Below are 23,974 nucleotides of genomic sequence, written 5' to 3' on the forward strand. Positions count from 1 at the left end.
CCGAGAGCTCATAAAGCCAGAGGATGGGCTGCTAACCTCTGCAGCCGATGTCGTGCTAAGGGAGAGCAGAGCGGAGCAGGTTTCCACCTCTCGCAGCCCAGCCGAGCACCAATCGTTACTTGGATCAAAGTCGCTTGTTGGGAATCCTTGGCTCTGAAAGAGAAAAACCACACAAAAGATTCGCCTGCAGTACTGGCAGTTCGGGAGAGTGTTCTGATTGTGCAACATTCTTTGGGATACTAGAATCATCAACGAAGGTTTCCAGCAGAATAAACCCATTTCTGTATGGCACGTTTGCTTGGCAAATTTTGTTTTGCTACAAGCAGGTACATTTAAAGGATATATTAGAGTGCATCGAAAAATAGCCTGGAAAGGGCAAAATGAAACAATTCTGTCATTTCAAGTGCAGATTTAACTTTTCTCTTTATTTATGGAGTGCCTTACAGGCGCTCAAAGTCTTATTATTTTGCTGCGTTCTGTTCAAAAGGTGTGTTTCAGCAACGCACTCAAGTAGTGAAGGCCTCAGATTTTGCCAGGGTTTTCGAATACTACAGCTCCACAATTGCATCTGAAATAAACGAAACACAACAAAGAAAACACGAAGAGAAGTACAATTAGGATACAGCAGCCATGCATGTTCTTGTGCCAGCCTTGTAACAATACGTGCTGACTCAGTACAGTGTAGACCACTCATAACGTAACCGCTTATACCGGTTACAATACCGGTTACAATAAGGTCAAAATCGACTCCCATTTACCTTCCCATAGAACCCCATGTATACACATCCCGCTTCTTGTCCAGTCCCCCAAAATGAAAGACCGATTATATGGCCGGAAAATCGTTACTGTGACAAACATGGTAGTGAGTGTGCATCTCAAAGCACGCACACTGGGTGGGCCACTGGGGAGCGAGCAACGATGTCATTACGGAGGAACAGGAAACGCAGAGTAAACGAACGAAGGGCGGAGGGAGAAAAAACAAAAGGAAAACCAGTGCGTACGCGGCTACAGCGTACTAACATTGCTAGCGTGGCTCCAGTCACTTACTGCCGGTTCCATGTGGCTCAGCATGCATTTGCGATCCCTTTCCTTATCAAGTGCGCTTAAGAGTTGTGGGGGTGCTGACACCCCCCGTGACGTTGTTTGCGCCGTGTGGCGCACGTGTCTCGCCTAAAAGCCGCATTTCGGGTTACAACTACCGGGTGGTAGGTGGCGTTGATTACCACTGTCATCATCATGATTGTGACAGTGGTAGCGCCGGTGGTGACTCCTGGCGGAAAACAAGCCTTGGTGGCGGGCGAGAGTTGAGCGAGTCTTTTCTGTTCGTGGCGGTTGCCGCCAATGGTTGTCTCTCGCAGTGGGTCTGCCGTAGACGGCACCGCGGGCCGCCTGCGGTAGGTTCACGTGGTGAGTGAAGCCTTGGCGACGCCACCTTTTTTGTGCTCTTGTGTTATGTTATCGAGTGTATGGTAACAGTGTGTACGGATGTCGTAGTGTGTTAATTACGATTGATGTATCATTCGGCGGACGATATCATTGTTATAAATTAATGTATGTTACATTAATGTATGTATTATTGTAATAATGTATGTTGTTCTTTGGTTTGTACCGACCATGTCCACTGTGTCCTTTCACTCCAAGAGCGTGGCGCTCGCTTGCCATTTCGAGACCCCACAGACTTTCCTGCTGGGAAAAGCATCATCATTATCAAGCTTGCTACAGATATCGCATTAGTTACTTCGTCCGTAAATTTGAAAGCTTTTACAGCGTTATCACATGATATTTCGTCTTTGCTGCTTTTTTTGGTTGCTAAGTTTTTTGGTTGCTAATCACTAATTTTTTGTTTTGAACAACGAGAAATTGGAATGGTTGTAAGTACCACGCATTGCATGGTTCCATTTCCTGGCATGCGAGTATGCATATTCAACACGTTAGCGCAACCGCAGCCCTTGAAAGAGATTGCTTTGGTTACAGTGCAGTACCGCTTATAGTGCGGATATTCGAGACTCTTGCGAATTACGTTACAAGCGGTCTATCCTATAGTTTGCATGGGCAGTGCTGGATATTAAATTTTTAGCACTTCAAGCTGCGCGAGTACATAAATTAAGGGGCGAAGTGGCAATAGCAATGGTAAATTTGGTGAAAATGTTCAATTTTTCAACTGATCCTTTTCTGCAATCCTGAGATCATGTTTTACGTCATGGTAAAATATTAGACCAAAATATGTAGCAGAAGATGAGAAAAAAGCATTTAATTGGTGGACTGTCGTCAAAAATTATGAGAAATTGAGTCTTAAAAATGCGTATCTGCAGCTTTTTCATGGCACAGTGCCACTATATTGGCATCATCGTGGAGAGGACAGATCACAGCTCAAGACGGCTACAAAACTGCATTTCTTCAATGAAAAAAGAATTAATAAAGCCAGCTCTCTTCCAACTTCAGTTTTCCTTGCTTCTACCTCCAATTTTTTTTAGCTCCATTTTCTCAGCTTCAATTTTTGAGCAGTTGCTGTCAGTCATCCATTTCGCAAGAAATTAAGTTACAGTAAAATCTCATTTATTCGGCCACGGCGTCTGGTCCCTTCCAAAATGTACATTGTTCAATGACTGAATACTCTCATTATTTCGGACAAATTTGACCGCGCTTCGGTTAATTCGAACGCCCAACCGCGGTTGAGTCACAACGGGGAAGCTGTAGCGGATTCTGTCCGCCATATCGACGGCACATCTAAACAACTTTGGGATCAGATTGCGGCCTCCGAGAAAACTTCGTCCATGGGTAGTACATCTCGAAGGCACACAAAAAAACACACATACGCACATGGGGGTTTAAATAACCAAATCAAAGGCAGTGCATCACTACTGTCATCAGTAACGGGCAATCCACAGATCTGCCTATCTTTTTTATTGCGTGCCGAACACGTTTGCGTGATGGTTGAGTTGGATTGCTCACGTCTAGTGTGCTTTAAATTATTTAATTTATCTGTACGTGATTAGTGTCATCTGCAATCTTACTGTTTGCTGTTTTTCGAAAAGTCTGCCGGCTGTATTTCGTTTTTATCACCGTGCGTGTGAGTATTTGTGTTGTCTACATTGTGCACGCGCGCGAGCGATGCCGGGATGGCTTCCCTTCAGTCTCCTGCGGCCCCAACCGCCCCAACTCCCGCAGCGAAGAGGGCGAAGTACGAAGCAAAGAATTTGGCTGCGAAGGTGAAAATATTGAAGGTGTTGCAAGTGGGAGCATCTCGAAAAAAGTGACCGCTTCAACGAGCGACACAGGCTGCTGTTCTGCAACAAGTGAGGTGAAAGAGGAGCGGTTGACGAAAGTGATGTGCAGGAGTGGCGGTCTGGACTATTCGCGCGCCTTTCTACGTACGAGCCATGCAACATTTTCAACGCTGATGATACAGCGCTGTTCTATAAGGCTCTGCTTGACAAGACAATCGCATTTAAAGGTGACCCGTGCGTCAGTGTAAAATGAAGTAAAGAGCGCGTGATAGTATTCTGGCTGCTAACATGACCGACACAAAGCGGCTGCCACTGTTGGTGATAGGGACGGTGGCGAAGCCAAGATGTTTTAGGAATATCAAGCAGCTGCCTGTCGACTACCGGTTCAACAGAAAGGCTTGGATGACTGCCGAACTCTTTCAAGCCTGGCTGCATCAGCTCGACTGCTGCTTTGCGGCCAAGGCTCGGAAGGTGTTGTTTTCGTCTAGCCAACTGTAGTGCGCACACGAAGGTGTTTGGGCTCGGGAACATTGAAGTGCTATTCCTGCCTCCGAACACAGCGGCTTCCATGCAGCCGATGGACCAGGGAATAATATAGTTCGTGAAAAGCCGCTATTGACCCAGGTACTCGAGCGGATGTTGCTCTGCATGGAGTGAGGCAAGCAAAACGAAGTAAGCCTGCTAAGCACAATCCACATGCTGACATATGTGTGGAATACCACACCACCTGCAGTAGTCGCAAACAGCTTTAGGCATAGCGACCTCGTGCATGACGCTGCTGATCCGGGTGTGGTGGCCGATGAGGAAACCGGCGAAGAGCAAGACGGTCGCTATGTGAGCATCATGCGAGCTGATGTGCCCCCTTGGCAATAGCTTCGCAATTGACAGCGATGTTGCCATGGCCGGCACAGTGACCGACAGTGATATCGTTGCCGAAGTCTTGGACGACAAAGGGGAGTGCCGTAGAGTTGTCTGTAATTGTGTCCACATCATACAAACTTTTATAACTTGCTTTTTGTAAAAGTTGTGAGTGAGACAGTATGCCAAGCACATTAAAAAAAAATTTTTGTGTGCTTACTTGAGCATTAAAAATAAACCAATAGCATTATGGCACAGAATGGGCCCTAGTGAATACTATTATGCAAAAATCTTGACGAACGTGTGTCTAATTAATTAATTAATTAATTTTTGGGTGACAGTAGGAGTTTATTAAGTGTTGTAACTCAAAAACTATATTTACATAGCTGAAAAGCAATCTCAGTTGTAATATCCGCACAACAATTGACAACTGCATGCCAAATTTTATCACTTCATCTCCATAAATAACAAAAACAATTTTCATTGCCCCTTCCCTTCTTGACATGCTCAGGTAAATAAATGAGCAGCACTGCACCTACGAAGGACAACAAAAAATGGCGTGAGCACTGACTCACAAGTGAAAAATTTACTGTCACGGGGTCGCGACGTGGCCGAAGACAGAAGACTTCGTGTTGGGATTTAACTGTTTATTTGGGCGAACCTGTGCCCGGTAAACGGAAAGCCAATTACAACAGTAGTCTTGCACAGATAGCAGTCTCGGACTGATAGCGGCGAACAGAGCGTCGGCCTTCGTTCAACAACTGACAAGCGGCGAAGCGCGTTGGCATTTATACTCCCGCCGTCGAATGTTCTAGCGCTACCGCTGGCGGCGGCATACGTTCCAGAACAATCTGTACCATTCGCACAGTGGGCGTGATCTTATCGAAATGATCTACTACAGTCCGGAACCCTCTCGAAAAACTGCAGGCGCGGTTTGCGCTGAGAATCGTGTGGTGGTTTGGGACGATAACAAAAACTTGGGAAATGGAACGTGGCATTGCCCCCCTCTGAAAAAGGCATCGTCTCGATGCTTTAACTAAAGATGAAGGTACAATAATAATGCAAGAAAGTACAATGAATAAATCGCGATACAACAATAATACAAAAAAGCACTGTTTCAGTTTGTTAACGCGCATGAAACGGCTTGAGGCGTGCGACATGGACGACTTCAGGTCGCGATCGACGTCGTTGAGAGTTCGTGATGCCGTCGGGGACAAACTCGTAATCAAGTGGGCCGAGACGTCGAACCACCCTGTACGGTCCGAAGTACCGTCGCAGAAACTTTTCACTTAGTCCACGTCGGCGTATCGGCGTCCACACCCAAACACGTTCACCGGGCTGGTATTCCACGAAGCGTCGTCGAAGGTTGTAACGGTGGCTGTCGGTCGTCTGTTGATTCTTGATACGGAGCCGCGCAAGTTGTCGGGCTTCTTCGGCGCGATGAAGGTACTCGCTCACATCGATGTTTTCTTCGTCGGTGACGTTGGGTAACATGGCATCGAGCGTCGTTGCCGGGCTCCTTCCGTAGACCAATTTGTATGGAGATATCTGCGTCGTCTCCTGCACCGCCGTGTTGTATGCGAAGGTCACATACGGAAGAATGGCGTCCCACGTCTTGTGTTCGACATCGACGTACATTGACAGCATGTCGGCGATCGTCTTGTTAAGCCGCTCGGTGAGGCCGTTGGTCTGTGGGTGGTACGCTGTCGTCCGGCGGTGGTTTGTTTGGCTGTATGCCAAGATCGCTTGAGTTAAGTCGGCAGTGAATGCCGTTCCTCTGTCGGTGATAAGGACCTCCGGGGCGCCGTGACGTAGGACGATATTTTCGACGAAGAACTTGGCTACCTCGGATGCACTGCCTTTTGGCAGGGCTTTTGTCTCGGCGTAGCGGGTGAGGCAGTCGGTAGCTACCACGATCCACTTGTTTCCGAAAGCCGACGTCGGGAACGGCCCCAGTAGGTCCATACCAATCTGCTGGAAAGGTCAGCAAGGTGGATCAATTGGCTGCAGAAGTCCCGCTGGCCTTGTCGGCGGTGTCTTGCGTCGCTGACAGTCCCGGCATGTCCTCACATAACGAGTGACGTCGGTGGTAAGACGCGGCCAGTAGTACCTTTCTTGTATGCTCGCGAGCGTGCGAGAAACACCGAGGTGCCCTGCCGTCGGATCGTCGTGCAGGGCCTGCAGGAGTTCTGGTCGCAGAGCTGAAGGCACCACAAGGAGATACTTAGCCCGAAGCGGTGAAAAATTTTTCTTTTGTAGAAGACCGTTTCGTAGAAAAAACTACGCAAGTGCGCGCTTGAATACCTTCGGGACTTCGGCGGTCCTGCCTTCGAGGTATTCTATTAGGGCCTTAAGTTCCGGGTCGGCCCGCTGTCGTTCAGCGAAGTCGTCGGTACTTATCGTTCCCAAGAAGTAGTCGTCATCCGGGTCGTCGGGTAGCGGTTGGTCGACAGGCGCACGAGAGAGACAGTCGGCGTAGGAGTGTTTTTTGCCGGACTTGTAAATGACAGTAATGTCATATTCTTGAAGTCTCAGGCTCCATCGTGCGAGGCGACTTGAAGGGTCCTTCAGAGTGGCTAGCCAACACAAGGCGTGGTGGTCGCTTACAACTTTGAAGGGCCTGCCGTAAAGGTATGGGCGAAATTTCGACGTAGCCCAGATGATGGCGAGGCACCCCTTTTCTGTTGTGGAATAATTTGCTTCTGCTTTGGATAGCGATCGGCTGGCGTAACTAATAACCCTTTCAAGTCCGTCTGCCCTCTGCACAAGAACGGCGCCAAGACCTACGCTGCTTGCGTCAGTATGTATTTCTGACTCGGCGAATTCGTCGAAATGGGCAAGTAACGGAGGCGTCTGGAGGCGATGTTTAAGCTCCTGGAAAGCGTGTTCCTGTGGCGTTTCCCACTTGAACTCCACGTCGGCCTTCGTAAGGTTAGTGAGAGGATCGGCGATGCGGGCGAAGTTTTTCACGAACCGCCTATAATGCGCACAGGCCCAGAAATCGGCGCACGGCTTTCTTGTCAGTGGGCGGCGGGAATTCGGCGATGGCGGCTGTTTTCCGTGGATCAGGACGAACTCCAGACTTGCTGATAACGTGCCCCAGAAACAAGAGCTCTTCATACGCAAATCTGCACTTTTCTGGCTTCAGTGTGAGTCCGGAAGTCTTGATGGCTTGAAGTACAGCTTCAAGGCGCCGAAGATGCTCGTCGAAACTCGAGGAAAACACGACGACGTCGTCCAAGTACACAAGGCAAGTCTGCCACTTCAATCCTGCCAGTACTGTATCCATAACGCGTTGAAAAGTTGCAGGCGCTGAGCAAAGGCCGAAGGGCATCACCTTAAACTCGAAGAGGCCGTCCGGTGTTATAAACGCCGTCTTTTCTCGGTTTCTTTCGTCGACTTCGATTTGCCAATAGCCAGTCTTGAGGTCCATTGACGAAAAGTACTTGGCGTTATGGAGCCGATCAAGTGCGTCGTCTATTCGTGGGAGAGGATACACGTCCTTTCTTGTGATTTTGTTCAGGCGGCGATAATCGACGCAGAAACGTAGGGTCCCATCCTTTTTCTTCACTAACACCACGGGAGATGCCCATGGGCTCTTGGACGGCTGGATAATGTCATCCCGCAGCATTTCATCAACTTGTCTCTTCATGGCCTCACGTTCTCGCGTCGAAACCCTGTACGGACTCTGACGGAGTGGTCTGGCATTTTCTTCGGTTATGATGCGATGTTTCGTGATTGGGGTCTGCCGAATTTTCGATGACGACGAAAAGCAATCTTCGTATTGCTGGAGCAGGGCCTTGAGCTGTTCTTGCTTATCGTTCGGAAGTCTGGGATTGACGTCGAAAGCTATGGGAGGGGCTTGGTTCCTCTGAGCAGGTTCCGCAGAATCGGCGAGGGCGAAAGCACTGGTGGCTTCGACCATTTCTTCGATGTATGCGACCGTTGTTCCTTTGTTCACATGTTTGTACTCATTGCTGAAATTTGTGATCATAACCGTTGCTTTGCCTCCCCGCAACTCTGCAATTCCTCTTGCGACGCAAATATTTCGGGTGACCAACAGATGCTGATTGCCTTCAACGACGCCTTCGAAGTCAGGTGATTCAGGAGCGCCGACTGAAATAATGACGCTTGAGCGAGGCGGAATGGTGACTTGTTCTTCCAGCATATTCAAGGCATGGTGTCCAGACGGCGTGCGCGGCGGTAGTGCTTCTTCTGTGGATAACGTTATCGACTTTGTTTTTAGGTTGATGACAGCACCATGGAGGCATAAGAAGTCCATGCCAAGGATGACATCTCTCGAGCAACACTGTAGGACTACGAAGTCTGTTGGATAAATACGGCCGTTAATGGTGACTCTCGCTGTGCAGATTCCTGCAGGCGTTACGAGATGACCTCCGGCTGTGCGGATTTCAGGGCCTTTCCAAGCTGTCCTAACTTTCTTTAACTTCGCGGCGAACGACCCACTGATGACAGAATAGTCGGCTCCAGTATCGACAAGAGCGGTCACACTGTGGCCGTCGATAAGAACGTCGAGGTCGCTAGTTTGCCGTCTCGCATTACAGTTAGGGCGTGGCGTCGGGTCACGGCTGCGTCGGCTTGTTCTGCTGCTTGCATGTTTCGTCGTCAGGCCACCTTCGGTAAGTGAGCTTTCGCCATCAGGGCTTTGCCTGGTTGGCCTTGTGTTCGGAAAGCTCCGTCGCGACGGCGTCGTCGTCGGAGGATCTTCGGTAGTTCGTCGCACAGCAACCGCACCTCCACCGGTTCCTGCCCTTAGTTTCCCGGATACGGGCTAGGAGACCGGCCCCGCGTTGGGCCAGAGTACTGTCGGTGGTGCGGTGACGTGCGGCGGCTGGGCGACGGCGAACGCGAAGGGCTTCGTGGTGTCCACCGAGTTCCTGTCAGGTAGTCGGCGATGTCACGTGGTCGTTCTCCTGGCTGTGGGCGCGGTGCATTGACGGCGAAGCCACGCAATCCCATCTGTCGGTACTGGCAACGGCGGTATGTGTGTCCGGCCTCGCCGCAGTGGTAGCAGAGCGGGCGATGGTCAGGGGTGCGCCAGACGTCAGTCTTCCTCGGTGCACTGCGCTGAGCCACTGGCGAACGGTATGACGTCGGTGGGGGTGGTGGCGGCGGTGGCGTCTGTCGACGGAAGTGCGATGGGGCGGCGTTTTGGCATGGACGGGGAGGAGCGTTGTGGCGCAGTGCAGCGGCGTAGCTCATAGCTTCCGGCTCGGGCAGTGGTGCGTGGGAAATTTGAAGCGATTGCCGGACTTCTTCTCGCACAATGTCGGCGATCGAATCCACTTGAAGTTGCGCCGAAGGCAACAGTTTGCGCAGCTCTTCCCGCACGATCGCTCGGATCGTTTCACGCAGGTCGTCGGAGTCACTGGCTTGAGCAGCAGCGCATTCTGGAGTCAGGCGACGATTATATTGTCTGGTGCGCATGTCCAGAGTTTTTTCGATGGTGGTCGCCTCGGATACAAATTCTTGGATGGTGTTCGGTGGATTCCTCATTAGTCCCGCGAAGAGCTCCTGTTTGACCCCTCGCATGAGGAAACGAACTTTCTTCTCCTCAGGCATGTCTGGGTCAGGGTGACGAAATAGGCGGGTCATCTCCTCTGTAAAAATTCCAACCTTTTCGATTGGTAGCTGTACCCGGGTCTCTAGTAGAGCAGCGGCCCTCTCTTTGCGAGCGACGCTCGCGAACGTTTGCAGGAATGCGCCGCAGAAAACATCCCACGTTCGGAGCGTGGACTCCCGATTTTCGAACCAGGTCCTTGCGGTGTCTTCCAAATAGAAGAACACACGACGCAGCTTTTCTTCATGGTCCCAGTGGTTGAGGGCGGCCACACGGTCGTATGTTTCCAGCCAGGACTCCGGGTCTTTGAACGATGACCCATGGAAAATTGGTGGTTCCCTGGGTTGATGCATCACCATCGTGGGCTGGGACGCTGCGGTTGTCATTGTCGCTGCAGTCGCGGTCATGGCCTTGGTCTTCCGCGCCTTGTCTTGTAGAAGGCCGTACTCCGGTGGTAGCCCTTGCTGTCGGCGACTTGTTCGCTGCTCCTGGTTGGCGTCGGTGTCTTCTCCGCGACGTGGGCTGGGTTCACGGCTTGACGGGGGCGTCCGGTACATGAACGAAGCAGCACCTCCACCAGATGTCACGGGGTCGTGACGTGGCCGAAGACAGAAGACTTCGTGTTGGGATTTAACTGTTTATTTGGGCGAACCTGTGCCCGGTAAACGGAAAGCCAATTACAACAGTAGTCTTGCACAGATAGCAGTCTCGGACTGATAGCGGCGAACAGAGCGTCGGCCTTCGTTCAACAACTGACAAGCGGCGAAGCGCGTTGGCATTTATACTCCCGCCGTCGAATGTTCTAGCGCTACCGCTGGCGGCGGCATACGTTCCAGAACAATCTGTACCATTCGCACAGTGGGCGTGATCTTATCGAAATGATCTACTACAGTCCGGAACCCTCTCGAAAAACTGCAGGCGCGGTTTGCGCTGAGAATCGTGTGGTGGTTTGGGACGATAACAAAAACTTGAGAAATGGAACGTGGCAATATGCACAGACAAAATATACACTTAAGGCACGGGATGCAGGGTGGATAAGCAACAGAAAGGGGGGAACGGGCCATTTAGAAATTCAATTTCTCCTCAACGCAAAGTGATAGACATGCCATGCGATTGAGTGTGGTTGAAACACAAGTGATAATCTACTGCAGAAAATGCCAATGCAAACCTCTGTTTCAGGAAACTGCTGCATTGTTTAATAATAAGAATCAGACAAGGCAGGACACAGTTGAGGCATGTGACATTGATATGTGGTGTTTAACATCCCAATATTACCATTTTCTATGAGAGACGCTATAGCGGAGAGCTGCGGAAATTTCGACCACCTGAGATTTTTTACGTGCACCCAAATGTGAGCACGTGGGCCTACAGAATTTTTGCCCACATGAAAAATGCAGCCACCGCAGCCGAAATTCGATCCCGTGACCTGCAGGTCAGCAGCTGACTACTTAAGCCACTAGACCACTGCGGCAGGGCATGAGGCACATCACATGCACATAGATTCTGCCCACACATGCCAAGATTCACTGCCGAGCCTACGCCTTTCTTTCTTTCTTTCTCTCTTTTTTTCTTTCTTTTGACCACGGGCAATTCCCTTCACTAACAAAGGAAAAACGGCTATGAGTGGTAGTGGGTGCAACGTGAAGGTACGCCTACGGCGTCGTGCCTACTGACTCGTGTTCCGGTGCCCGATCGTGAGGTCATGCATTACTAACTAGGCAATTAAAATAAAATGTGCCAAAATACGATGACAAGTGACTCGATGTAGGATCAGAATGCCGCATCAGAAATGGTTGATCAACGACAAGCCGATGGTCGTGAGAGTAAGAATTAGTGCAAAACATCGCATAAAAAGAAGGCATCGCACTTCCGTAATAGCACAGCGCCGGGTTCTTCACGTATGATGTTGCCAAAATGTGCAACTTGTAACAAGCTCCACTAGAAGGAGTCGTCCATGCTGGAGCACAACGAAATAAATAAGATCAGCAGCCGCCAAGTGACATATTTTATTTATCTTTTACAGCAGCTACGGTGACTCCCCAAATCAATGTGCCTATGAGAAATAAACTTGGAGAATATCAACGTTACCAGCAGGCGGCAAACATAAATGAAGAACATTACAAAATGTGAAGTGCGTGTGCCAAACCAGACAAGATTACACATTCAGAGGCAGACGGTCATGTGGACGAGCGTGGCCAGCAAATACTGCTGTATGTGCACCTCAATGATAGTGTTACGATCAATGTTTCACAGCAGACTCTGTTGGAGCCTTGATACAAAATTGGCCTTCATTACATAACTGGCTCCCGTAACGTCATCTTACGTGCCATGTGCTAAATATACTTGTGGGAATATTCAAACTCTTTAAATATTCAAACAAATATTACTGTAATGAAAATTCCTTTGAATAAAATTCAAATTGTTGAGAATTTCGAAGTTTTCAAAATGAATGAATACGTGTTTGCAACCCACATGTAACTTCCTGCAAAAGTGGTTTCACTGCACTGAAGAGGTGCTAACCTGCCCCCCCCCCCTTCCCCTCTCGCAAAAGAGTTGGTACGCAACTGGTCAGCAATTTTGAAGCTGACAGCTTAGCGAGTAGTTGCTATTGCCTTTACACCAATGAAGCGTTGCCGTGCTTTGGCCGTGTAGCGCAAAGAACAGCAGTGCTTGGCACACTGAGCGGATACGCTGCATACACGGCCACAGATCCCCACACACTGACACGGCGGTGAAACATGCCAGGCACAAGATGGCACTGCGGCTGAAAAAATGGGCAGCCTTCTCGTGAAAATGATCTATATTAGTACGCATGCAACTTCTTGTAAAAGTGGTTTCACTGATGTGAAGGAATGCTAAACCCTGAAAACATCTATAAAAAAAAATCTGCACGCTACAAAGCCCCACTTCAATATTAAATGAACAGGTTACCCTCACACCGATTCATCAATTTTTAAGTGGACAATTGTTAAACCAGCTTACATACTCTAAGTATAGTGAATTTTAAACCATAACCTATTTTACAGGTTATCACTAGCATTCAACCAGAAGTCAAATCTAGCTGCTATTCAAAGTTGTTTTCACTTCTTTTGAACCAAAGATTGGCATTCACACAGGCGTTGTTTCAATTTGTAAAAACTATTGTGCAGGTTAGATGGATGATGACAAATATGCCAATTTTTCATAATATTACATAATATATTATATGAATTCGATCTGAAAATTGTTTGCCTAAAATCATTATCCGCTTTGAAGTTGCTTCGAATTTAAAATTCACTATTTGCGCAAGCCTACTCAACAGATTGCTGGCCACCCACTTTCCCAGAGAGGAATCGCCCGCAATTTTTTGTACTCAGCCCATGTTAAAATATGGTTATCGTGAGCAGCACAATGCTACTGTGACTCATACACAGATAAGTGTATATTTATTTGTCTAGTTTATACCCATGTGAATAATGGTACCTGATCTGTCTTGAGCAGCATCAGGTCCGGGCCAACGGGGAGGAAGAGAAGGCCCTTACACAGCAGTCGGGGTAGGGCCTGGGCCCCCGATGGACACTGGTATGTGGCGTGCAGAATGTCCTCGCTCCTCCCGGGCATGCCGACCAGGGACACATACCACAAGTCGTTGTCATGCCTACACTGACGCGGCGGTACACTGCAGCAAGTTATTACTTTGCATCACAAAAGACTGAATGCCGAGGTATTTCTTTTGTACTAAAAGCTCCAGCAACCCCATACGAGCACAGTTCAATTCAAGTTGTCGAAACTCGTTCAGTTTTGGGATCCTTTGGAATACGATGCCATCGTGTAGTCCAAGGAAAGCCACAGCAATCCAAAATGCTGTGGCAATCTGGCGTGAACAGACAGTCGGTGTCTTTTATCACTTATCAAGGCTTCTCTTTTGGTGTTGGCTTATTTATGCAGAAGGGCAGCTAGCCAATACAGGTGAATCTATCTTGCTCTTAGGAGATCCTATAACAAATTACACAAAAATAAGGACTGTTTTGTCCATGTTCCACTCTTTTCACTTCTTCGACGCAACAATTGCCACCTCATTGTGAGAAACTGAATTAATGAATACAATATTCGCATATAAATATTAATGAAACTACTGAAGTAACGAAGCCCTCACACAAAGCTCTCTATGGTATGTCTATAATATGTCTCGCGAGAATTGCGAGCACACCAATGCAAACGAAATGGAAGCAGCTTAATCTTGCATCTCGCTTGATACGAAGTGAAAATATTGTAATAATGCGCATAGATTCCATTTGTATGTTTTAATATTTCTGTCAACCTTCATACTTCTATTCAGGCAACAGATTGAACAAATTACACACGTCGCCTTGAATATTTCTCGCAGTGTCACGTACTACCTTGACGTACACAGGACCATTCCTTGTGGCATACATCACCTCCTCCATGTTGGCGTGCACACCAGTGACATGAAGGTCAAGTGACGTTCAGCCTGACATTTAACATCTTTCCAGAGCGTGTAGCATTGCAAATCTTGGCAGAGGAGATTGTGAGCACCCAGTGCATGCATTCCTCTTATGTGCCACACAGTGCGAAACGAACTTACGTGCCACACAGTGCGAAACGACGACATGATAAGATCGAGGCGAAAGGTTACTGCACTTATGGGTGCTGCCATGTTGACTTCCCTTACCATAGCCGTCTTCTAGCCATGGCGTTCTTGCAGCACTGCTGAACATCCCCATCGCGTCATCTGCTCGGCGTCCCCATAGCGTCTGCTTCACTTTTACTTTTGTGCGCGCAGACGTTACAGGGACGCTGAGCAGACAACGCGAAGCGGTTATCGAGCAGTGCTGTAGAAGGCCACGGCAAGAAGACAGCCACGGTAAGGAGATGTCCACGGCGTTGTGGTGCCATCTAGATTTGCATGCACAAACCAGCTGCAAAAAATCGCCTAAAATACATTCAGTGTACATTTGTGGTCAGTGACATTTCGCATGTTTCTTTTTACATGCAATGGCATTGCAAAACTAAACCAATTAACCAAAAAGAGGTTTGCAGTTCTCATATATCAGGCATCTGCACAAACAGCCAGCCCTTGTGCATCATTACGGACCAACCAGCTTGCATTACGTAAGCTGCTTGTATGCACCAAAAGTGTCGGCAGAAATGTTTTCAGGGGAGGGGGTCCGACCCTCTTTTGTGCATGTTTGCACAAGTGTTTATGCGCGTGTGTTCACATATACATACAACATGTCAAAGAGGGTTCGAACCCCTCAAAACACTCCTCTGGCTATGCCCCTGGTATGCACCCAATGTGAAGCTTTTTTCATTTACATAATCAAAGAAATACATCTCATGATTTCCGTTCACACTAACAGTGTCACGATGGCAATTAAGGCTGCTCCATATTTACTGCACTTTCAAAGATATCGAGCAGGTCTAAATTTATAAAAACGCACAATTATGGTAAATTGCTCCCAATTTTCCTCACCAAAAGTGCTATGTTCTTAAGAGCAAAAAGAACTCTCTCAAACCAACCCTTTTTTACATGCTTGTTTTAGAACTAATTTTTTTATGCTCACCGACGATTCACTTTAGAGAAACACATAAACAGCTGCCCAAAAGAAACATACAATATGCCTTGCAATGTACTGTGATACATATTTCAAATCACCTGAAAAGGAAAATGGGGCACTTGCTGGGAATTTGACGGTGTGCGATTTTTTCCAATTAATGTTACTGCGCGTCAAGTGCTCGTTGTCGCCGTTTTCGTTTCATCAGTGAGCTTATTGTGCGGCAGTTTGTCAAAACAATGCACCAAAAAACCAAACTCGTGCACTTCCTCCAATATATTACCACTTGCTCGATGCACTGCCCAGAAATCTTAGAGGCCATGTCAGGCTGGATGCACTGCCCAGCAATCTTAGAGGCTATATCAAGGATCCACACTGCTACATCACATTCTGGGCACAGTGTCACCTCCAGCAAGTGGTAATGACAGCTCACCTTTTTTGAAGTTTTTGCATTGAAATTTGTCTGTTTTTGCAGGCTTGTGGGGTTGCATGCACCTGGTTTCGAGTGTCACATTTTGCAAAGGCAATGCTCCATATCTGCACTATTCGTGAGTAGGCTTTCACAACATTACAAGCAGCCTTTCAGACATGGCTCAGAGCCAAACAGACCAGCACATTACAGCTAATAGGCTTTAAAATATGAGCTCACCAGGAGTGGCCAGCAACGAGGACGCACGTGGGGTCGCATGACCACTGCGAAAAGACGATCTCCAACTCGGGCTCCACACCTACCCCACCGAACAGCGCTGTTTCGCGCACCTGCACAGTACGGTCAGTTTGCAGGCACGGTGAGTAGAAAATCAGGACATCCTTCCAACATGTCTTTCCATATCTCTACAATGAAACCTAGTTAATGCAAACTCATTTTAAAAGTAGTACAACCAAACCTGACTCTGTTGAGCTCAGCTGAATAAAATTACTCCTCACATCCAACTATTTTCCATTATGAAATGCTTTAACATAAATGCATAAGAAAATCGATCACGTAAATGCATAGGAAAATTTACAAGCGAAAAATGGTTTGAACACTCGATTTATTGAACATTGGGTTGTGCGAAATGACTTAAGAAGTTTCCTTTTTCTCACAGAAGGGGACTTTTCTGCATGAATTTGAGGGAGAGAGCAGTGCGAGGAGAAGGGCTGTGTTGATACCGCATTTTCTCGCCTACAACCCGCCTCGCAAATAACCCCGCCATTAACAGCAAACTGCGAACAACGAAACATTTTAAAATACATAAATTGCCGTGAGTTCATTTGGAGGCCCAAATAGTACTACTCACTACAGAGTGCTATCGTAGAGCAAATTGTTTGTCATGCAACGGATTATTCCTACTGGCCGATAGCTGGCATAAATCAGCGGAGCAGTGTTTAGTTCAGACACGCTTCTGGCCACATGGGGTCCCGCCACATACTGGGTACTACAATCTATGGTCTGTTGCATAGCTGCAGCACTAGCATGCACCAACCGGGAGAGAGCAATCACATTTCATTGCGTGCGCTTGGGGCCTTGGTGTGTGCACAAAGATACTGTATTTACCCGATTGAAACACAACCATGACTGTACTGCGAGCGATGACTTTTCATTACGTCCAGGAAAAAAAAAAATAGTTGATCCGGTATTTTTTTCCAGTAAAACATAATAACAATCTTTAGTGTTTTACATTTCAAAACCTTGATTTGATTATGAGAGACGCCATAGTGGAGGGCTCTGAAAATTTCGACCACGCCATGTTTGACACCACACATTTTTGTGGCAACAACCCACACATGCCGGTGTGCAATTCCCTACACCCTACTCCTGTGACACCCTTTCAAAAATGCTAACTTACAAATATACAACCTCTTGTTAATAATATTTTGTTACTTTGTGGTTATCGTTAAAAAAAGATTTATTCAAAGAATTTAAATCAGCACAAAAAAATCAACCCTGTCACATTTGGCAAAAAATTAGGCCTTCAAACTCTTTCGGGCACTGACATTAATTTGAGAAATTTTTTGCATCTTCCCTCTAAGTAAAAACCTAAGAAGAGTATCACAGCGTCTCGGAATCCATTAAACATGTTTTAAATAGATGCTTTAAAATATGATGCTTTCGCTATTGGTATCAAGGAAGCAGCTTCACAGTGACACATTTGGTGTAGGTATAAGTGATGAGGGGACGGAAACTTGTGATGTACTAGCCACACTTCTGTCGTCTGCGTCACTTGCACACGGCGGCGCACACAAACAATGATAAGCGAATTCACCTACAGTTGTTCCAACAGCAATTTCAGTGACTGTGTTGACTCATCTGCATTTAGATGCCGATAGAAGAAAAGCTTAAGTTTGGGCTAAAATATTTTATACAGTGCAGTCCACTTATAACGATATCGAGAAAACCTAAAAATATGATCGTTATAACCGGTGATCGTTATATCTGGACTGCCGCCAAAAAATCGTCGCCGGACGTACCTTTTGTAGCTCCAGGCTTCATTTCGCTATTTTCACCAATTAATAAATATTGTAGATAGTAGGATGTCAAAAACAAGACTTTATTTCTTACTTCGAAGAACGCATCACGGGTTCGCTGAGGAAGAGAGACTGACCGACGGCGGGGTGGGAGCAGTGGGAGGAAGAAAGCACAGCCAGAGGTACACAGCCGGAATGCCAACGAGGCCCCGCCCCGATGCCGCCGCGCCGCTTTGCTTTTCGCTTTTTTTATTTTCTCTCTCTTTCCCGCTTTCGTTCGGCAATCTACGAGTAGCTTGCCGTTGTAGAAGGCGGGGAGCCGCGGAGCGCGGCACTTTGCTTTTCGCATTTTTTTTTAAATTCTCTCAGCCTCTCCGCGGTCGACGCGCGGCGAGGCGCAAAACGTGACACAGCTGGCGCCATCTGTAGCGCGTCGCGCCAACTCGCGATGCTCTCCTCGGCTTTTTGAACGGCCGGGACGCGCTGCCGGCGCTGTGCTGCAGTGGCGGCAGATACGTACTCGCCTACGCTAACTTTTCGTCTTGTCTCGGCATAGTTCGTTTCAGAGGAACTTATCAATCTAAATGTTACGATTATTCTGAATGAAACATGCCGTCCACGGCAAACTTTTCATCGTTGTATCCGATATGCGGTGGATAACATATCGTTATATATGGTTTTTTTCCCCCATAGCCCCAATGCATAAAATGAGACTGTTAAGTCGACCCATCGTTATAACCGATATATCGTTATATGTGGTATCGTTATAAGTGGACTGCACTGTACATGTTTCCTAGCTCCAGTGTGTAGGGTGCATTAGCACTAAATGTCAAGTAAATTAAAAATGTTTTTTTTCCGTTTTTTTCCAATGCCTCAAAATCATACTGCACTGCTGCATATTGGTGCATAGCTATCGCATGAAGGGTGAACCATTCTGTGATCAGAAGACGACGAACAGGACTGGTTTACTCGCTCTGTGTGCTGCGCTCCAATTTTATCGGTGTAAACACACTGCCAAATAGTAACGTCACGTCTCATTTTACGTAACATATTTGTGGTGAACGTGCTGGTCCTTCCCTGTACCCATCACAAAGCTCCCAGCAGCTGCATCATCACAAGTCCTACTATGTCACAGGTTCAAGGTACATCATATTCACCACCCGCCTCTTCTGTGACTCCTACCTACGTTGTCCTACCTCCTGCTCGTGATCCTGGCGTATTTTCCGGACAGGATGGCCTTGACGTTGACAAGTGGCTCAACGTGTATGAACGGATCAGCGCCAGCTATAGGTGAGACCCAACACTCATGCTTGCAAACGTACTTTTTTACCTTGATGGCCCTCCGCGGGTGTGGTTCGAGACGCACGAAGCCGACATTACCAGCTGGACACTTTCAAGGAGAAGATCCGTGACCTTTTTGGGAACACCGCTGCACAACATATAACTGCGCGAAATCAGTTGGCTACTCGGACACAGACGTCTACCGAATCCTACGTCGCGTATATTCACAATGCATCGCCCTTTCCCGCCAGGTTGACGAACACATGCCCGAGTCTGAGAAGGTATCGAATGTGCTTAAAGGCATCGCCGACGATGCCTTCCACCTGCTTGTATACAGTAGCGTTACCACCATCGACAAAATCATCAAAAAGTGCCGGCAGTTTTAACACGCCAAGAGCCGCCGTATCATGCAGAGATTCACATGACTGCCCAACACGGCCGCAACTTCATCGTGTGAAGCCGCTCGCCAACCACCCACATATGACCACGTCACCCGAATTGTTCGTCAGGAGCTTGAAGCTGCATGTCCAGCTCCCACTCAACAGCCTGTTTATACAACTCAAGCCACTGACCCATCACACCCATCAGTAGCCTTAATTCAAGCTGTGATAAGGCAGGAGTTCGCTAATCTCGGTCTTCCGTCAGCGTTTCCCGTGACTCACCCCGAAGTCGCCCATACCCCTCAAGTAGTAACGCTTGTCGATCTCCTCCATCATTGACCTTCCGAAACCTTGCGCAATGGCGAACCCCTGACGACCAGCCAATCTGCTTTTCCTGTCTTCAACTTGGACATATTTATCGTTATTGCCGTCGCCGCTGGTCCAACCCACCACGTCAGAGGTACCCTAATTATATGCGCCCTACCACTTCTGGACGTCCAGCCGCTACACTGTCAAACTTTTACTCGCCACCTCCTCAGAATCCTCTCCCCACTGACGCCCTTTCTTTCGGTCGCTGCTACTCCCGCTCCCCGTTGCCGCCAATCCCGTTCTCTGCCGCCTCGGCGCTTTTCCTCATCGAGCTTCTCTGGACGATCGCAGCAGGAAAACTAGATATTGCGGCTTATGGAGGTGAAGCTGCAATACCAATGACACTCAGAAACCCTCTACTGACGCTGCCCACACACCACAGTTTTATTGAAGTAAAAGTCGACAATGTTCCTGTTACTGCCCTTGTTGACACAGGCGCCCAACTATCTACTATAAGCGCACATCTACGCCACCGTTTGCAGAAGATCACGACACCCTCTACGACTCAAGCCATACGTGTTGCCGATGGCGGCGCTGTAGAAGTCGGCGGAATGTGCACTGCACGTGTCAACAATGCTGGTCGTCACACCGTAGTCCTTTTTGCCGTTCTAGATCGTTGCCCCCATGACCTCATACTAGGCCTTGATTTCTTCTTGGCACACTCGGCTTTAATTGACTGTTCTTCTGGCACGCTCCGCCTCAACCTTCCCCTGCTCTGTGATGCCTGTGAAAAACCTGTCAGCCACTTGGGTCCAACCACTTTTGTTCGCTTGCCGCCTCGAGCTGTGACATACGTCTTTCTGTCATCGACCCCTCCAGTTCCTGACGGAGACTACATCGTTACACACCTTGAACGCCTTTCGACCATTCTATCAACATTCCGACATGCCGGTCCAGCTGAATTCCTCGAAGTGCCGCTTGGTCTTCATCAAATTACTGTGTTGGGCGACCTTGCTGACGCTTCTGGTGTACGACTAGACTTGGCTAAAGTACGCGCTGTAACGAAGTTTCCCATTCCGCACTCTATCCATGATGCTCGCAGTTTCGTGGGCCTGTGCTCTTACTTTCGCCGGTTCGTAAAAGACTTTGCGACACTCGCACGCCCACTCACAGACCTTCTCAAACACGACATCCCATTTTGTTGGGGTCCTCTTCAAGCTAACGCTTTCTCTCGACTAATCACCGCTCTGACGGCACCACCGATACTTGCACATTTCAACCCAAATGCTCCAACAGAAGTACGGACAGACGCTAGCAGTCACGCCATCGGCGCAGTTTTGGCCCAAACTCAGCGGGGCACTGATCGTGTAATTGCATACGCAAGTCGTCTCCTTTTAACGTCGGAGCGTAACTACTCTATAACAGAACTAGAATGCCTTGCTCTTGTCTGGGCAGTTTCGAAATTTTGTCCCTTCTTGTATGGCTGCCCGTTCCTTGTCGTCACACATCATCACGCCCTCTGCTGGCTTTCTTCACTGAAGGACCCTTCTGGACGACTGTCGTTGGGCGTTGCATCTTCAGGAGTACTCCTACTTGGTTGCCTACAAGTCTGGACGCCTCCATCTGGACGCCAATTGCTTGTCCCGCTACCTTGTTGACCAACCAGATGAATCGGCCGGCGAGCCCGGCCCCAGCATCATGTCCATGTCTAGGTTTCGTCAGATTGGTGACGAACAGCGTCGCGATCCTTCCTTGTGGTCACTCATTGCCCTTATGAAATCTGACCCTAACGACGTGTCACTCCGCATGTTCGTTCTCCTAAATCGCACGCTGTACCGTCGTAACGTCCAGCCAGATGGCCCTGAGCTACTTCTAGTCGTGCCTCATGCAGCAGTCCTGCATGAGCTTCACGACGAACCAACTGCCGACTACTTGGGTCTATCTAGCACGTACGACCGCGTCCGGCGCCGCTTCTTTTGGCGTGGTCTTGCGCGGTCAGTTCGACGCTACGTGGCCTTCTGCGATAAATGCCAACTTCGGAAATGACCTGCCGCACCCCCTACTGGACTCCTTCACCCGATCTCCATCCCTACCGAACCTTTCTTCCGTGTTGGTGTAGACCTCCTCGGACCGTTCCCTGAATCAATCTCTGGGAACAAGTGGGTTGCTGTTGCTATAGGCCATGCGACCAGGTTTGCCATCACCAGAGCGCTCCCCACCAGCACTGCTACTGGCGTTGCCGACTTCTTGCTCCACGATGCAATTCTACATCATGGCACTCCCCGGCAATTGCTCACCGATCGTGGACGCGCTTTTCTGTCACGCGTACTCGAGGACCTTTTGCGCTCTTCCTCAACGCAACAGAAACTGACCACTTCCTACCATCCCCAAACAAATGGCCTTACCGAACGCCGAAATCACACCCTCACGGACATGTTCTCTATGCATGTCTCATCTGACCACCATGACTGGGATCTAGCGCCACCTCACGTGACGTTCGCCTATAATTCATCTCGTCATTATACCGCAGGTTATTTACCTTATTATATGCTCTATGGCCGTAATCCGACCTTACCACTGGACACCCTACTACCGAGTACTACACCTCCGTTGAGCGAATATGCATGTGATGCTATCGCTCGTGCCGACCAAGCACGTCAGATTGCCCGCTCTAGGCTGTTGGCTTCACAAGCAACCCAGAAGGCTTTCTACGACAGCAAGCACGTCGACGTTGACTTCTCACCTGGTTCTCTAGTTCTTCTCTGGTACCCAGTTCGTCGTGTTATATTGTCAGAGAAGTTGCTATCTCCGTACAAGGGACCTTACCGTATCATACGACGGGTAACGGACGTTACCAATAAGGTCATTCCAGTCTCCGGGACTAACCTGTCTGCACCCCCAGTGACGTAGTCCCCGTCAGTAGGTTGAAACCATACCGCCCTGCTTCTGAAGAACACGTATAAAGTGCACCGAGTCGGTGCTTTCACAACCGGGGGGTAATGCTACATAGCTATCGCATGAAGGGTGAACCATTCTGCTATCAGAAGATGACGAAGAGGACTGGTTTGCTCGCTCTGTGTGCTGCGCTCCGATTTTATCGGTGTAAATACACTGCCAAATAGTCACGTCCTATCTCATTTTACGTAATAATATGAAACTGTATGAGTGCAGTTTAACTGCATTGTTTCCATTACCTTTCAATTAAATGAACACTCAGTGTAGACCTCCTCGGACCGTTCCCTGAATCAATCTCTGGGAACAAGTGGGTCGCTGTTGCTATAGGCCATGCGACCAGGTTTGCCATCACCAGAGCGCTCCCCTCCAGCACTGCTACTGGCGTTGCCGACTTCTTGCTCCACGATGCAATTCTACATCATGGCACTCCCCGGCAATTGCTCACCGATCGTGGACGCGCTTTTCTGTCACGCGTACTCGAGGACCTTTTGCGCTCTTCCTCAACGCAACAGAAACTGACCACTTCCTACCATCCCCAAACAAATGGCCTTACCGAGCGCCGAAATCGCACCCTCACGGACATGTTCTCGATGTATGTCTCATCTGACCACCATGACTGGGATCTAGCAGTACCTCACATGACGTTCGCCTATAATTCATCTCGTCATGATACAGCAGGTTATTCACCTTTTTATATGCTCTATGGCCGTAATTCGACCTTACCACTGGACACCCTACTACCGACTACTACACCTTCGTTGAGCGAATACGCACGTGATGCAAAGTGCGACGGGAAAGCAAATGGGCTCATCCACGCCACGGGCGAGAAGTACAATACAGGGGTGCCACGATCACGTCTCCGTGGTAAAAGTGATTTACAGAGACACCACCGGGACAAAGGCGCTCAGGTTGGCTTCGGAGAGATACGGGTTGGCACAGTTTGACCACACACTAGGACACCGCACCGCTTTTCAGGTCTGACGTTCGCAAGGGGCAACAAAAAGTGAGCGTCGGCGTGTTTGGGGCTCGTTGGTGAAGTTCGATGAACCCCAAACAATAGTAGTCGACGGACGGAAAAAAGATGCGTGCTCACCCTCAGTCGTTCCGGAAAGGTCTGACTCGCTTCCGATGCGCGTGCGCAAAACATCTTGGGAGACTTTGCGTGCGGCACCACAGTCGACATCCGCTACCGGGTGAAAGGGGCGAAACGTCACTTTTCGCTCCCCCAGCGTGGCAGACAGCGAAGGAGGAGAGTCATGTCGGGACATGAGAACACAGAAAGAGGCGGCAGGCTAGCCTCGATTCCCACAAGGCATAACGTACACTTCGTTGATGCTCCTTTTTTTTCTCTCTCTCTCTCTCCCTTTTATCCTTACCCCC

At 48.6% G+C, this 23,974-nt stretch overlaps 1 protein-coding gene across 3 annotated transcripts in view; it reads right to left on the reverse strand.

The window, feature by feature from the left end:
• Window positions 1-23,974, reverse strand: part of LOC119186375 (uncharacterized) — a 71,608-nt gene that overhangs the window by 34,556 nt on the left and 13,078 nt on the right. For all 3 annotated transcript variants that reach the window (XM_075880762.1, XM_075880763.1, XM_075880761.1), the window contains exons 5-7: window positions 15,871-15,980; window positions 13,129-13,324; window positions 37-153 (exon numbers count right to left, since the gene is read on the reverse strand). In XM_075880762.1, coding sequence (XP_075736877.1) covers window positions 37-153; window positions 13,129-13,324; window positions 15,871-15,980 — 423 coding nt within the window. The remainder of the gene's footprint in view (window positions 1-36; window positions 154-13,128; window positions 13,325-15,870; window positions 15,981-23,974) is intronic.

This window comes from Rhipicephalus microplus, chromosome X (genome assembly GCF_043290135.1).
Source record: "Rhipicephalus microplus isolate Deutch F79 chromosome X, USDA_Rmic, whole genome shotgun sequence".
NCBI lineage: Eukaryota > Metazoa > Arthropoda > Arachnida > Ixodida > Ixodidae > Rhipicephalus > Rhipicephalus microplus.